The sequence below is a fragment of the Neovison vison genome, chromosome 1 (assembly GCF_020171115.1).
Source record: "Neovison vison isolate M4711 chromosome 1, ASM_NN_V1, whole genome shotgun sequence".
Taxonomy (NCBI): domain Eukaryota; kingdom Metazoa; phylum Chordata; class Mammalia; order Carnivora; family Mustelidae; genus Neogale; species Neogale vison.
This window is the reverse complement of record NC_058091.1, coordinates 74998149-75012818: the sequence shown is the minus strand read 5'-3', so window position 1 is coordinate 75012818 and position 14670 is coordinate 74998149. Positions and strand designations below refer to the sequence as shown.

Genomic DNA, 14670 nt, shown 5'->3' with positions numbered 1-14670 from the left:
CTTAAGCAGACTCGCCCCTGACCTCTGAGCCGAATGTGGGCTCAGTTCCATGACCCTGAGATTGTGACCTGAGCTGAAATGAAGAGTCAGGTGCTCAACTGACTGAGTCACCCCAAATTAATGTGTTTTAAATCAGGCAGAATATAGAGACTTGAGGGACTTGGGTGTAAAATAAAGTGGTATTATTAGGATGGAAATAATGGGACCTGTGCTTCTTGGGGCCATCAGGGAACTCCGATTAATGTTTAAGTGAAGTCATGCTGTGAAAACCTAGGTGGTGCACAAGACAGACCTGACAGGTACCCCCGGAATGCACAGGGTTAAGGAAGGAATGCAAGTGATAAGAGAGAAGATGACAGATACGGGAAGCATGAGTGACGGGTCTGAGAATCAAAGGTGTTCTTGGTGAAGAGATGTAGTAATTAAACACAGCATAAGAAGAATGCTTTCATACCTGACTTTGGAAATCAAAAGAGCTTACCATATTTGGGCAGAATGAGGGGGGAAGACTCAGCATGTAGAGAAGCTATAGCAAATGTTTATAGGTTATGGATAAATGGCAAATACAATCTTTTTTAAAAGAATGGTAGGTACAGGGGCACCTGGGTGGCTCAGTCAGTTAAGTATCTGCCTTCAGCTCTGGTCATGATCCCAGGGTCCCCGAACTGAGTTCCGCATCTGGCTCTCTGCTCAGTGGGGAGTCTGCTTCTCCTTCTGCCTCTGTTGCTTTCTCTCTCTCTCTCTCTCTGTGAAGTAAATAAATAAAAACTTATTAAAAATTTTAGGTACAAAAGAACAAAGTAGAGAGCCAGGCACAGACTTTACAGCGATGAACACCAAAAGAATGAAATCTTAAGAGTTGTGGAGTAAAAGTTGTTTCTCAAGGTCAAAGAAACAGGATATTCTCCCACGTACTTAGTCTCAGGAAATATACCATTTATGTCATACCTTTCCTAAACAAAGTTACTGAGTAGAAGAGACATTTTTTCCCGAGACACCCATCAAAAATCTAATCCTCAAAAATGAAAAAGTTATTTTATGAAAAAATTGGTGATGAGCATTGTAACTAATTAAACATAAAATTAAAAATACATAACCATTGAAAATATGGTTAAGAGCATGAATATTAAAATTTTTAAAAATTTAAAAAGCATGAATACAAAAAGCTGTCCTCTTTTTTTTTTTTTTTTAGCTTTATTGAGCTATAACTGCGATAACATTGTCTAAGTTTAAGGTAGACTGTATGTTGACTTGATACATGTATATATTGAAAAATGATTACTGCCATAGCTTTAGCTAACACCTCCGTCAGGCACATAATTACCTTTTTTGTAGTGAGAACATTTAAGATCCACTTTTTAGCAACTTTCAGGTATTTAATATAGTATTATTAACTGTGACCACCATGCTGTATATTAGGTCCTCAAAACTTACTCATCTTAGAACTGGAAGTTTGGACTCCTTTTTTTTTTTTTTTTAAGATTTATTTATTTATTTGACAGAGAGAGAAATCACAAGTAGGCAGAGCAGGCAGAGAGAGAGAAGGGAAGCAGGCTCCCTGCTGAGCAGAGAACCCAATGCAGGGCTTGATCCCAGGACCCTGGGATCATGACCTGAGCAGAAGGCAGAGGCTTTAACCCACTGAGCCACCCAGGCACCCAGGCGCCCTGAAGTTTGGACTCTTTAGCCAACATCTACCCATGTCCCCCAATCCTCCAGCCCCTGGTAACTTGACAGTGATCAAGGGACATTCCTTCCTCTTCCTTTTCCAATGCCAGCGCTCCCATAAATGGAGTATATTGTAATGCATTCTTGTCATTGTTGAAGCAAAAAGTACAGTCACCGAACCAAACAGCTGTGTTTTAAAACTTGTTGTCTTAGAGCTAGATCTGAATCTAGTCCTATTATAATTGATCTGTTTAGTCCAAATATTGTTCGCTAATGAATCTGCCATATCACATTTGTATTGGGAAAAATCTCGTTGTACGAGAAAGACCCAGATTGAATTTGGGCTGAAACAAGGACCAGAGATCACATAAGTATTGTCAGTGATTTTTCAGCTTTAGCGGTTTTGAGATGTTAAATTAGGATTGACCTGGGGAAAGGACAAAGGAAAAAATGCTCCAATACATTGATAGTGGGAGAGTAATGTGGTCAGATCTTTCTAGAAGGCAGTAACTATTATTATCAAGAGACTTACTTACCTTTTCCATACCTTTTGACCCAACAGTACTTTTGTAGAAATTCATCCTAAGAAACCAGTCATGAGCATACCAAAAGATTTAAATACAGTGACTATCATTTCATTGTTTATTATTTATTTTGTTCCTACATTTATTTGTTTGTTTATCCTTAAGTTTTTATTTTGATACCAGTTAACATGAAGCGTTTATTAGTTTCAGGTGTACAGTAAAGTAGTTGAACAGTTCCATACATGAGCCGGTGCTCAACACAGGTGCAGTCTTTCATCAGCATCCCCTATTTAATGCACCCCCCCCCAGTCCTCTACTGTCTGTTTTTTCCCCTTTGCTCACTTGTTTTGTTTCTTAAATTCTGCATATGAGTGAAATCATGGCATTTGTCTTTCTCTGTCTGATGTATTTCATTTAGCATTATACTCTCTAGTTCCATCCGTGTTGTTGCAAAGAGCAAGATTTCCTTCTTTTTTATGGCCCAATAATATTCTATTATATAAATATACCACATCTTCTTCATTGCATTGTTTTAAATAGTGGGAAAATAAAAATAACGTAAAGGACATAAGATGGAAGACTGTGTGCTATTTTTAAAGGATGTAGAAAAACACTGTGGGAGGGGCACCTAGGAGGCTCAGTGGGTTAAAGTCTCTGCCTTTGGCTCAGGTCATGATTTCGGGGAGCCTGCTTCCCCCTTTCTCTTTCTGCCTGCCTCTCTGCCTACTTGTCATCTTTGTCTGTCAAATAAATAAGTAAAATCTTTGAGAAAAAAAGAAAAACACTGGGAAATTTTCACAAAATACTGTTATGGTAGGAAAGCAGGTTGGCAATAGTATATAGATTATGATTCCATTTTTGTTGAAAAAAATAACTCTTCTGTATACATACAAAAAGGGAGGTGGAGAACTGCTGGCATGGTGGTCACCAGAATGTAAACTTGGGTTCTTTCCAGATGGAGTAACATGGGTGATTTTGTATCTTCTTCTCTTGTTCCGCGGTATTTTTCATGACCATTTATAGTTTGTATTTGTACAGAATTGGTCTTTATAGTTCTTACTCTCTTCTAAATTTTAAATTTACCCAACTAAGTTTTTGATCCTTTTATTTAAAAAAAAAAACACTACCTTGAGTTTTCAGATGAAAGAGCCTATTTTAGATGAGTGTCTCCTGTAGGTTAAATGCTTTATTTCATTATTTAATTGACTAGTAATCATGATCTAATGCAGGTAGTAGGAGCCTGTTAAAACAGACGAGAAAATCTGGAAGCTGAGTAACTTAACCAGAGGTCCCACTGTGGATCGGTATAAAGCAGGGATTTGAGCCCAGCTCTGGCACAAAAGTTCTAATGATGCCACTGTACATTGTTCTGCTTCCCCAAGTCAGCTCTCAGTGAGAAAGAAGCCAAAAGTTGAATAAAAGTTTAGGTCTTGTGGTTTCTTAGTAAGGACAAAAACTTGATTATACATGGAGTTTCCATTTCCCCTGAGCTAGAATGTGAATGACGATAAGGTTGAAATTTCTCCCTGGGCTTGACCTAGTCATATATGTTGTTACAGTCAACACACTGACGGGTTTTATGGCTGGTGTGTCCGAAGCTGACTCAATAACTGAAGTACTCTGTTTGCTTCCATACCGAGCGAGAGGTTAGTTGACCCATTCTACAAGTACTTGAGGGCCAGCTTCCCGCTGAGGGCACTACTAGGCTCTGAGGTAAAGATTTTCACCATAAACAACTCCCCCACCCTTCTTGCATTCTAGATTGTACATCAGCATGACTGTGACTCCACTCACGTTGGTCATGTGGCATGCTTAAAGGAAGGAAAACAACATCTGCATGGCATTTCCCTTTGTGTCAACAGAGGAGAAAACATGGAGTTCATATTTAGTGTACTCTTTCTTCCTCACACCCCTGCCCTCTCCATCCTCAAGAGGTGAAGATTCCTCATGGCATACCTTTTAAAAATTTTTCTTGTAACAGCTTATGATTCAGGTGTTCCAGAAGTTACCCTTAGGATACCTAATAATAATATTTAATATTTTCATTGCACTCTTGACCAAGTGAGGCCAGTAATTTCAGAAGTGTGTATCGCCGATAGAGAACATATTTCTTTAAGCAAATACGAATCCTGTATTTTTCTTCAAGAACATTTCTAACTTCATATTTTTAACTATTAAATCTTTAATCTGTCTGCATTGATTGAAGAGTGGTCTGGATTTTTCTCCAAATCTTAACCAGTGTTCACCCAACCTCATTTAATAGTAATCCTTAAGGTTTCTGGAGTCCTTGTTTCACACATTGTGCAGTGCTCTACCTTAATCAGATTGCCTTATGTAATCCTTAGAGTGACTTGGTGGGAGTCCAGTTGGTATCCCCATTTATCTACTTCAATTGTTTTTTTTTATTTAGGTAGGCTCCACCCCTAACGTGGGGCTTGAACTCAGGACCCTGAGATCAAAAGTCTTAAGCTCTGTTGACTGAACCAGCCAGACACACCTGTGTTCCCATTTTACATGCTGGGAAACTGTCTTTGATTAAATAAAGTTACTTAATTATACAGTGAGCTGGGGCAGACCAGTACTGTCATTCAGTCTGTCTGATGCCAAAACCTCCCCCTCAAAGATGAAGTTACATGACATTTATGGGAAAGGCTAGCCTTTTCTTAATAGTTTATAAAAGCATTTTTGTATTCCATTAAATTCCTTCAATATAGACCTGATTTTTTATACTTCACTTCATTTTTTAATTGCTATGGCTTTATAATCATTCATTTTAACATCAGTACAGGATTCCTACTGTCATTTTTCTTTTAAAAATAATTTTGGATACTCTTATAATCTATTTATGCTTCCAAAGAAATATGATGATCAATTTGACATGTTTGCCCTCTCCAAAAAAATTCTTTTTATTTGAATTGCATTTAACTTAAACATTAATTTGAAGAGAAAGTGAAATATTTACAAGAATGAGGTTTCCAATTTAGGAACATTATATATACCTCCCTTTATTCAAGCTTCCATTTACATCAACTTTACTAAACCTTTTAAAATTTCTTCACATATATACATATATATCTTGCCATTGTCTCATTCTATTTATTCCTAGGCATTTTCTTGTTTCTTACTATTATGCCTGGTACTCTTTTGTAATACATTTCTATAACAAATATAAAAGACTCATATCTGAGCACCTTACTGAACAATTTCATGATTTTCTGGATATTTCAAGATGTTGGTTCTTTAGGTAGACAGTTCATCTGTGAATAATCAAAATGTGATCTCTTTTATGTCTCTTTTAAAACTCTTATCTTTTCCTTTGACTAGGGATTCCAAAACACAGTTGAGTATAAACCGTGGTAGTAGGAATTCTTGTATTTATATTGGTGTTTTAATATTTGCTTTCAGTTTCTGATATAAGAGCTCCTCTCTATTGCCTCAGGTATACCTTGGAAAGCTTTGCTTGATTTCTAAAGAGACTGTTGGTGAACAGGTGGGTACACATTCTAGGCAGGTGCGGGCGTTGTCTCGTCTCGAAGTGCCAAAGAGTGGCAGAGATTCCCTCTTCAGCCTTGGGAGTTCCAACCTGTCGGTCTCTGTTGTCCTTGCAGTGTTGCTGCTTTTATCTCCATGACAAAGTTTATTTTTATGACCTTAAATTCTTGTGGTTTAGTCCTGTATCATCTTAGGTTAGCCTCTGTGTTAGAGTTGAGCAGAGTGGGAGATGTTACGTCCAGAAGCCTTAGAGCTTTGCTGGAATTGCTCTTAGGCCTGTGTCTCCCACAGAACAACTTGACAAAAGAAGAATGGGATGGAGGTCCTGCAATGCCTGGGGGTATTTCTGCTGCTGCAGACCCTGGAATCTTTCTTCTAGAAAGTTGGGGTGGGGGAGGGGGCTCACTGGTGCCTTAGTTCAGGCTGTGTTTAGCAAGGAACAGGCTAGTACAGACCAGGAAGTGATTTCTCAAGGTCCTTCAGCTTCCCTTCTCACAGGCAAATTACTTTTAATATACAGCTTTTAGGGTTCTGTTGATTTTTTCAGGAGCTTTTTTTTTTTTTTTTTTAAGATTTTATTTATTTGACAGGCAGAGATCACAAATAGGCAGAGAAAGAGAGAGAGAGAGAGAGAGAGAGGAGGAAGCAGGCTCCCTGCTGAGCAGAGAGTGGGATGTGGGGCTAGATCCCAGGACCCTGGGATCATGCCCTGAAGGCAGAGGTTTAACCCACTGAACACCCAGGCACCCCTCAGGAGCATATTTTTAATGCATATCAAAGAATAACTAAAAGTTCTTTGTGTTAAGGGAAGCTCACTCCTATTTTTAGTTTTCTAACTAGTGTTATGTTTTTAATTTTTTTTTAATATAATGGCTGTTTAATTTCATTGAAGGCTTCCTTGGCATTGAATCCAAGTGATTAGATTGGGTTTTTCTCTTTTAAACAATTCATAATCTATCAATGTTCTGTCACTCCCGTGTTTGGGAATGAAATCTTTTTGCTTAAGGTTTAGAATTCTTTTCATACCCTACTCTGTTCAGATTCCTATTAAGTTGCATTGACTGCATTATTATTAATACTAGCCTTTGTTAAGCACTTACTCTGTGCCAGGCTCTGAGAGAAACACTGTGCTTGTCATCTCATTTAATCTTTTGAACAACATTATGAGAATGCTCTTCCTCTTATAGACAAGGAAGCAGAGGCACAAAGATTTCAAATAACTTGGTTAATGTTGCACAGCTGTGAGAATTTATCAGGTTTGCTATTTGAACTCAGCTCATTTTGACCCCCAAACCAAACTGTGATCAGAAAAATGTTTAGTGACATAAGGGAGACGGCATATGACTTGATTTTATGGTTAATATCATCAAACTGTCACAGCCAAATTCATCAGTTCCTAGGATAGGGATATGCCTGTCATTGGAAGTAGATTCTTCTGCTTGTCAGTCAGGGTGCCCCTTTCATAGAAGGATCTGGAGAGACAAGAGACAGTTTTTGCCTCTACAAATTCATCTCATTTGGATGCCATGGAAAACTGTCCTCCCTCTTTAGACAAGTTCTTGAGGGTCCATGTACCCCATTTAGATGGTCTTATGATAGAGACGGAAGGAAGGGGGAGAATGGATTGTTCAAGAAGAGTAAGAGGAGAGGACACCCACACACTGATTAAGTATAAGGCAAGTACAGAATTGGCCCTGATACTTTCTCATTCTGTTTCTGCTTATTCAGATAATTGATAGCAGAAAAAAAGGCTACATACTGTCTTTTCTGTCTTTCTTGTATCTATACAGAGATATGGAATCAAGATCCAGGGAATTCAGAGTTGTCTTTGGTCTCTGTTTTCAAAGACAGTAGTGAACAATGTCTGTTGTCCTGACTTCACCCCATCTCCTGTGGTCTGTGACAGATGCTCAGCTTTGAATGACATTGGTATTGCCTTATTCTTGCGTGTTTTTTTTCTCAGAACCAGAACATCTAGCCAGTGCTGCATTCCTTAACATCCCCCACCCATCCCCCAGCGCACTCACAGCTCAGATCACTACTTGAATCCCTGAAAATTCCCTCTTTGAATTTGAGCCTTTTATCTTTTCCTGTATTTTAATTTTTTTTTAATTTTTGAAGAGTTTATTTATTTATTCTTGCTGTGACAGAGAGAGACACAGCAAGAGGGAGAACACAAGCGGTGGGGGGTGGGTGGGAGAGGGAGAACCAGGCTTTCCGCTGAGCAGGGAGCTCAGTGTGGGGCTCCATCCCAGGACCCTGGGATCATGACCTGAGCCGAAGACAGATGCTTCACTAACTGATAAAGGTGCCCTTATCTTTTCTTATAAACCTGTTCTCCACCTGTGGTAGGCAGGTATGCGTCTTAATTTCCAAAACCTGTTAGGTTACACAGCAAAGTCGCATAAAAGTTACAGATGGAATTAAGGTTCCTTAATCAATTGAATTTAAGGGCGCATCCTGGATTATCCAAAGGTATAAACCCAAACGTCCTTAAAAGTGAAAGAGCAGCAGGAGGGGAGGAAGAGCTAGAGAAGTGGCACGTGGGAGGACTCTGCTGGGTGTTGCTGGGCAGGTGGAGAAAGGGACCTTGAGCCAACAAAAGCAGCCTACTTGTAGGAGTTGGAGGAGGCAAGGACATGAGTCTTTCCCTGGGACCTCCAGACACTGATTTTAGCCCACTGGGACCCATGTCAGACTTGGAACCTACTAAAGTTGGGTTTATTTTGAATGCGGAGGCCCCACATTTGCGGTAATAGAGTAGCAGAAGGACAGGAAGACGTCAGGCCACTCTCCTCGCTGCCGCGTCTCAGGCCTCCTCACCTGCCACTGCCCTTGCTTCGCTGCCCTGCGCGCAGGCCTGACATCCCCCCCAGGTCGCTATGGCGGCTTGCGGTTTGCTTCCTCCACACCTGGCCCGTCACTCAGACCCCCTCCCTCTGCCAGGAACCCTTCCTGCTGCTTTCAGTCGTCATGTGTCGTTGAAACCTTAGTAATTCATCCAAATCTCACAATCCCGTAGGCTCCCAAGCCTGTCTGTGACCCGTTTCACTTTAGCCAAAGGCCTTCTCCCTGCTTTACCGAGAGGGTTAACATCACCTCGAGGATTAACACCGCCTGTCTTGCAATCTTTCCCGTTTTCGTGCCGGAACTGTGTGGCCTCCCGGGGTATCCATTTGCAGGTGTTCTTTCTCCTCCTCTGTGCGGCGGCGTGTGACGCTGTCTAGCATGATGTTCCTGGAGCTTCTCTCCACGTGTGCTCCCCACTTTTACTCCCCACTCCCAGGAGCCGCCCTTCGCTCCACTCCCCACGTCTAAGCTTTCCTGGCTTCAAACCTCAGGTTCTCTAAGCATGCATTCCTGCAGCAGCTGTAACCCCCACAAGACTTCACAGACCACGCGGCAAAGAATTGCTTCACATCCAGCCTTCACGCCCCTGTGGGCCCTGGACAGTCTCCTGAATGCCCACTGCGTTTAGCCCCAGTGCTCGGGGAGAGAGGAGTCTACTTTCAAGAAACTTCTTCTGTCTAGGGGCACGTGAGTGGCTCAGTTGGTTGGGCCGCTGCCTTCAGCTGGGGTCGTGATCCCGGGGTCCTGGGATCTGGGATCGAGTTCCGCATCAGGCTCCTTGCTCGGCAAGGGGCCTGCTTCTCTTGCTGCCTCTGCCAGACACTCTGCCTACTTGTGTGTGCTCTCTCTAACTTTCTCTCTCTCTCTGACAAATAAATAAATGAAATCTTTAAAAAAAAGAAAGAAAAGAAAAGAAACATGTCTAGAATCTCAGATGCACGGGCCGGCAGCCTTGTGTTGGGGACACTCCCGGCCCTCCTCTGGGGTGGGAGGGAAGAGGCAGGATGGGGGGCCAGGCAGGTAGCCCCACATCTGCAATTTATGAGAAATGAGACGGGATGGGCTAGGGGCCTGCATTTCTCTCCTCTAGGGGTCTTGTCAGTTTTGTCACCGTTCTTCCTTACTCGGCTCCAGAACGTGACCTCTGAAGAGTTTTTTTTTCCTGAGGTGGGGCAGGCGGAGGTTTGGCTGCTTTGCTCTCATAGTTTCTGAGGAACATCTGCCAGGTCTCCCCTCCAGCAGTAAATACTATTCCATCATTTGCTGCAGGTTCTCCTGAGCAGAGGAGGGTCTGAATGTGTGTAGATATAAGGGTCTGAGGAGGCTGACGCTAGGCGTGACACTGACACTGGGAGAGTCTTCCGTCTTTGTAAGTAGTCCTTGTAGGTAGTGACGGGCCCTCCCTAGAAACACGAGATGGAGCCCCATCCTGCCTCGAGGCCGAGTAGTCCTTGCCCAAGGCCGCTGCTGTCTCTTCTCAGCTCTCCTTAGGGCGGGAAACCTCTCCAGGGCTTCATGGGCTATGTGCTGCAGAGCCTGTCTAGGTGAGGTACGCAGGCCTTCACTTACAGACACACGCACTGGCCATCTTTAAAACTTAACCACCAGCCCCCCCACCCCCCAAAAAAAACCCCTAGGAAGCAGTATGAACCTTCACCCTGTGCTGTTACAAAAAGAAAACGTTTATTTGAGACAGAGAGAGAGAGAGCAGGGTGAGGAGCAGAGGGAGAAGCAGACAACCCACCGAGCAGGGAGCCCGATGCGGAACTGGACCCGAGGTCCCTGAGTTTGCCACCTGGGCCAAAGGCTGACTGAGCCACCCAGACACCCTGCCTTGTGCTGTTACGTTGTGATGACCATTGAATTAGGTCCTTGGAATCAGAGAGTTCTTTGCTGTCTGTATTGAGTCCATTGTAAAAATGGCTTATGGCTTTGATAGGTTCAGATGATATTCCTGGTGCGATGTTCTGTCAGTGACGATGTTGCCAGTAATCTAACTTGTCGGGTTCATTGACCTGTATTGGGAAGTTCGTTCGATCATACATTCTGGGTATCATATTAAGGCACAAGACATCCAAAGATGGATAGACATCATGGTCCTTACCTCAAGAGTTTCAAAATCTTAGATTCTGGAGGGAAGGCTTTTTTCCCCTTCCTTTATTATTTTTTTTTTTTAAGATTTTTTATTTATTTATTTGAGAGAGAGAGACAATGAGAGAGAGCATGAGCGAGGAGAAGGTCAGAGAGCGAAGCAGACTCCCCATGGAGCTGGGAGCCTGATGTGGGACTCGATCCTGGGACTCCAGGATCACGCCCTGAGCCGGAGGCAGTCGTCCAACCAACTGAGCCACCCAGGCGTCCCTTCCCTTCCTTTATTTATAATGTTACTATGTTTGACATTTTTCTGGCCTACCCACCTGTGACAAAGGAAAAGTAATTTTTGTACTAATTCAGGTATTCATGTTCGCTTTATCCTGAAAGGTTCAGCAAGCACCTGTTTTTCTTCTGCAGCTGAGCAGTATGGAAACTCACGGTTTCGTGGCTAAAACAGGGATCCACTGGGACCAGAAATAATTATGCACAGTTGATGTGCAGGCGTGGACTGGAAGCTGCCACAGATGGGAAGAGGATAGGTTCTAGAAATGGGAAGCGCTTACAAAAGGGTAGGAAGGGTCTGTTCTGAAAGCAGGAGTAGCTACAGTGACAGCTGTTTGTAGTGACAAGAGAAGGGCAGGAGTGTGGGCCAGAGAGTAGAGCTGACATATTAAAAGGATGGAATACCAGATCGTAAGAGTCATAAAGTACTATGATTGGGTTTTTCACTGGGCTTTGTAAATTCTCCCTACCTACAGAATCTAGAGATCTGGAGCTCTAAGAAAACGCTGTCTGTCTCATCCTCCTGAAGTAATTTCTGTGTGGCCACCTGAGGGAGGGGGGATCACTTTCTTTATAGTCAGGAGAAAGTTCCAGAGTCTCTTTGGTTCTATAAAAGGATCCGATTGAACATAGAAATGACTGGAAAGGAACTCTAATGACAGCACCTCTTCCTTTTTTCTTGGTTTTTAATATTAATATAAAGGAAATGTTTAAAAGGCAGATCAGTACCATATGAATTAACTCTTTCATGTTGCTGTGTTACCTTCCAGTTCTCAGTAAACTCCTATTTATCATGTGGATGTGGTGGTCTTGTTGATCCGCCTGTACCGTGGGATGTTGTAGGACCCCTGGTGTAGAGCACAGAGCTAATCTTAGTTCATGGCATATCATCACCGGCCAAGCTGGGCTCCTCGTTATTTATTCATTAATTTCCTTGCATCCTCATTCCCCCCCTCCCATTTCTTTCCCTACCACACACATCCTGCTATGTTTGGTGTATAGACTTATATTTGGACGTGACTTGAAAAATGTGTACTTTCTTTGTGTGCCTCTGTTTTAAGTATACCTCATGGTATTGTTCTGTATATCCCCTTCTTTTTCTCTGATGTAAACACACGACAGTGTATACTTCTGGTTTGTTATTTCTAATTACTGCCTAGAATTCCAGAGCATTTCTACTAAATTTTGCTTACCCTCCAGCTTCCTGCTGCCACTGATGAGGCTGTTCGGTACATCCTCCAGCAAGTGACTTTCTGATATCTATAAAGTATATACCTCCTGGGAGAGGATGAATGTCTGTCCGATTGCTGAGTCATAAGGGCTATACAGATTTAATTTGCTGCAATGGTTATACCAGCTTACATTCCTACTAGCAGTTCATATATCTGCTGACACTAAAATTATCCAACTTTCTGATTTTTGCCATGCTAATAGTTGGGAAATGATACCTCATTTTAGTTTGCATTTTTCTGATCACATACAGGTTAGAGCATCTTTTCATGTCGTTAATTCAATTGTATATTTCCTTGTCACTTAAATTGTTATCCTTTGCAGTATGTCTCTCTGGTTTTCAATATCTGGGCTGATTATATAAGGATGTGTTTAACCATGAGAATTAATTTAAATCATAATGCAGCTGCTAAACCTTAGGTTGACCTCTTTTGACCTATAAAAACGGTAAAGTCTGTGGCCCAACTTAAAATATGTTGTTGGGCATATTGGTCTTCCCAGATTTTCAGTATTATAAATAATACTGCACAAATCATATGTTACGATATATGGTGGTTTTCCTCTTTGGATTTTTTGCTTGGGATAAATCCCTAAGGGAAAGATTACTGAATCAAAGAATGAACATTTCTATGGCTGTTGGTATATATTAACAAATCACTTTCTAAAAGGGCTGGAAATCCTTGTGCACTGTTGGTGGGAATGTAAATTGGTTTAACCACTGTAGAAAACAGTATGGAGCTTCCTTAAGAAATTAAAAGTAGAAATACCAGATGATCCAGTAATTCCATTACTGAGTATTTACTCAAAGAAAATGAAAACACTAAGTCAAAAAGATACATTGTAGCACTATTTATAATAGCCAAGATAGGAAGCAGCCCAAGTGTCCACTGATAGATGAATGGATAGAGATGTGACTGTGTCATACACACACACACAGAGACTGTGTGTATATGTATAATATTACTCTGCCATAAAAAGTAATGCAGTCTTGCCATTTGTGACAACATGGATAGACCTAGAGGGTATTATGCTAAGTGCAGTAAGTCAGACAGAGAAAAACAAATACCATATGATTCCACTTATATGTGGAATCTTAAGAAACAAATAAACAAATGAAACAGACTCTTAAATACAGAGAACAAATCAGTAGTTGCCAGAGGGGAGGTAGGGAGGATGGGTGAAATAGTTGAAAGGGATTAAGAGGTACAAACTTCCAGGTATAAGATAAATAAGTCACGGAAATGAAAAGTACGACATAAGGAATATAATCAGTAATAGTGTAATAACATTGTATGGTGAGCATTGAGTAATAATTGAGTAACTGTTGATTCACTGTTATTTTAATTATACTTCATAATGAAAAAACAAATAAAAGGATGGGATTGATTCACATGATGCCTCATGTATATCATAAGTATATTAGTTTAACGGTATCATTATATATTATCATTTAAACCATTACATTAGTAACTATAAAACATTGCCTCATTGTTATTTGTACTATTTGATTATAGTTAACATAAATCATTTATTCAAGTGTTCATAGATGAATAGTATTTTTTTAAGAGTATGATCTATTTGTGCCTGTAGTCCATTTTTCTAGTTGTGTCTTTTTTTTTTTCAGTCAGTTTGAAATTGTTGTGTTGTGGGTTTTTGGTTTTTGGTTTTTTTTGAAGATTTAATTTTTAAATAATCTCTCTACTCACTGTGGGGCTTGAACTCTCAACCCTGAGAGCAGAGTCTCATGCTCTACCGACTGAGCCAGCCAAACATCCTGAAAGTGGGTTTAATTTATTTTTAAAGATTTTATTTATTATTTATTTGAGAGAGAGTGAGAGGAGACCATTGGGGGGTGAGGGTCAGAGGGAGAAGCAGATTCTCCACAGAACAGGGAGCCTGACGCAGGACTCGATCCCGGGACTCCTGGATCGTGACCTGAGCCGAAGGCAGTCGCCTAGCCAACTGAGCCACCCGAAGGCCCCTTGAAAGTGGGTTTTAATGTACTGTAGATTACCCTATCCTCGATCGCTGAAAATGAAATTATTCATTTATATACATTTTATTCTTCAGATGACAATCAAAACAAAACACATGATAAAAAAGAGAAGAAGATGGTGGTTCAGAAGCCCCATGGTACTATGGAATATACTGTAAGTATAAACAGGAGGTGTGAACATTTGTTAATACCACTGGATTTGCATGATGTTTCCCCACGACACATCCTGTCCCTTAGCTGCATTCCTCTTGTGTGCCCATTAATTAATGAAGCTTTTTAAGACCTGTTCTAGGTCATTTCTCTTCCCTCCGTATTCTCTCTCTAGGCAATGTCATGTAAACCTGTAACTTGCATTATCTTTGCTATGCCAACAATGGCCAACTTTAGGTCTCATCCCATCCATGCCTTCTGAGTTCCATAACCAGAGTCATTTGCCTGCTTATCATATCCATTTAGATCTCCAGGCTCGGTTTTGTTTGTTTGTTTGTTTGTTTGTTTTTTTCAAGAAGCAATGGCTTCATCAGCCACCCATTT

At 41.2% G+C, this 14670-nt stretch overlaps 1 protein-coding gene across 6 annotated transcripts in view; it reads left to right on the top strand.

The window, feature by feature from the left end:
• The window catches only part of NCOA7 (nuclear receptor coactivator 7), a 160974-nt gene that overhangs the window by 87115 nt on the left and 59189 nt on the right, over positions 1 to 14670 (top strand). For all 6 annotated transcript variants that reach the window (XM_044249430.1, XM_044249438.1, XM_044249452.1 and 3 more), the window contains exon 4: positions 14211 to 14290. In XM_044249430.1, coding sequence (XP_044105365.1) covers positions 14211 to 14290 — 80 coding nt within the window. The remainder of the gene's footprint in view (positions 1 to 14210; positions 14291 to 14670) is intronic.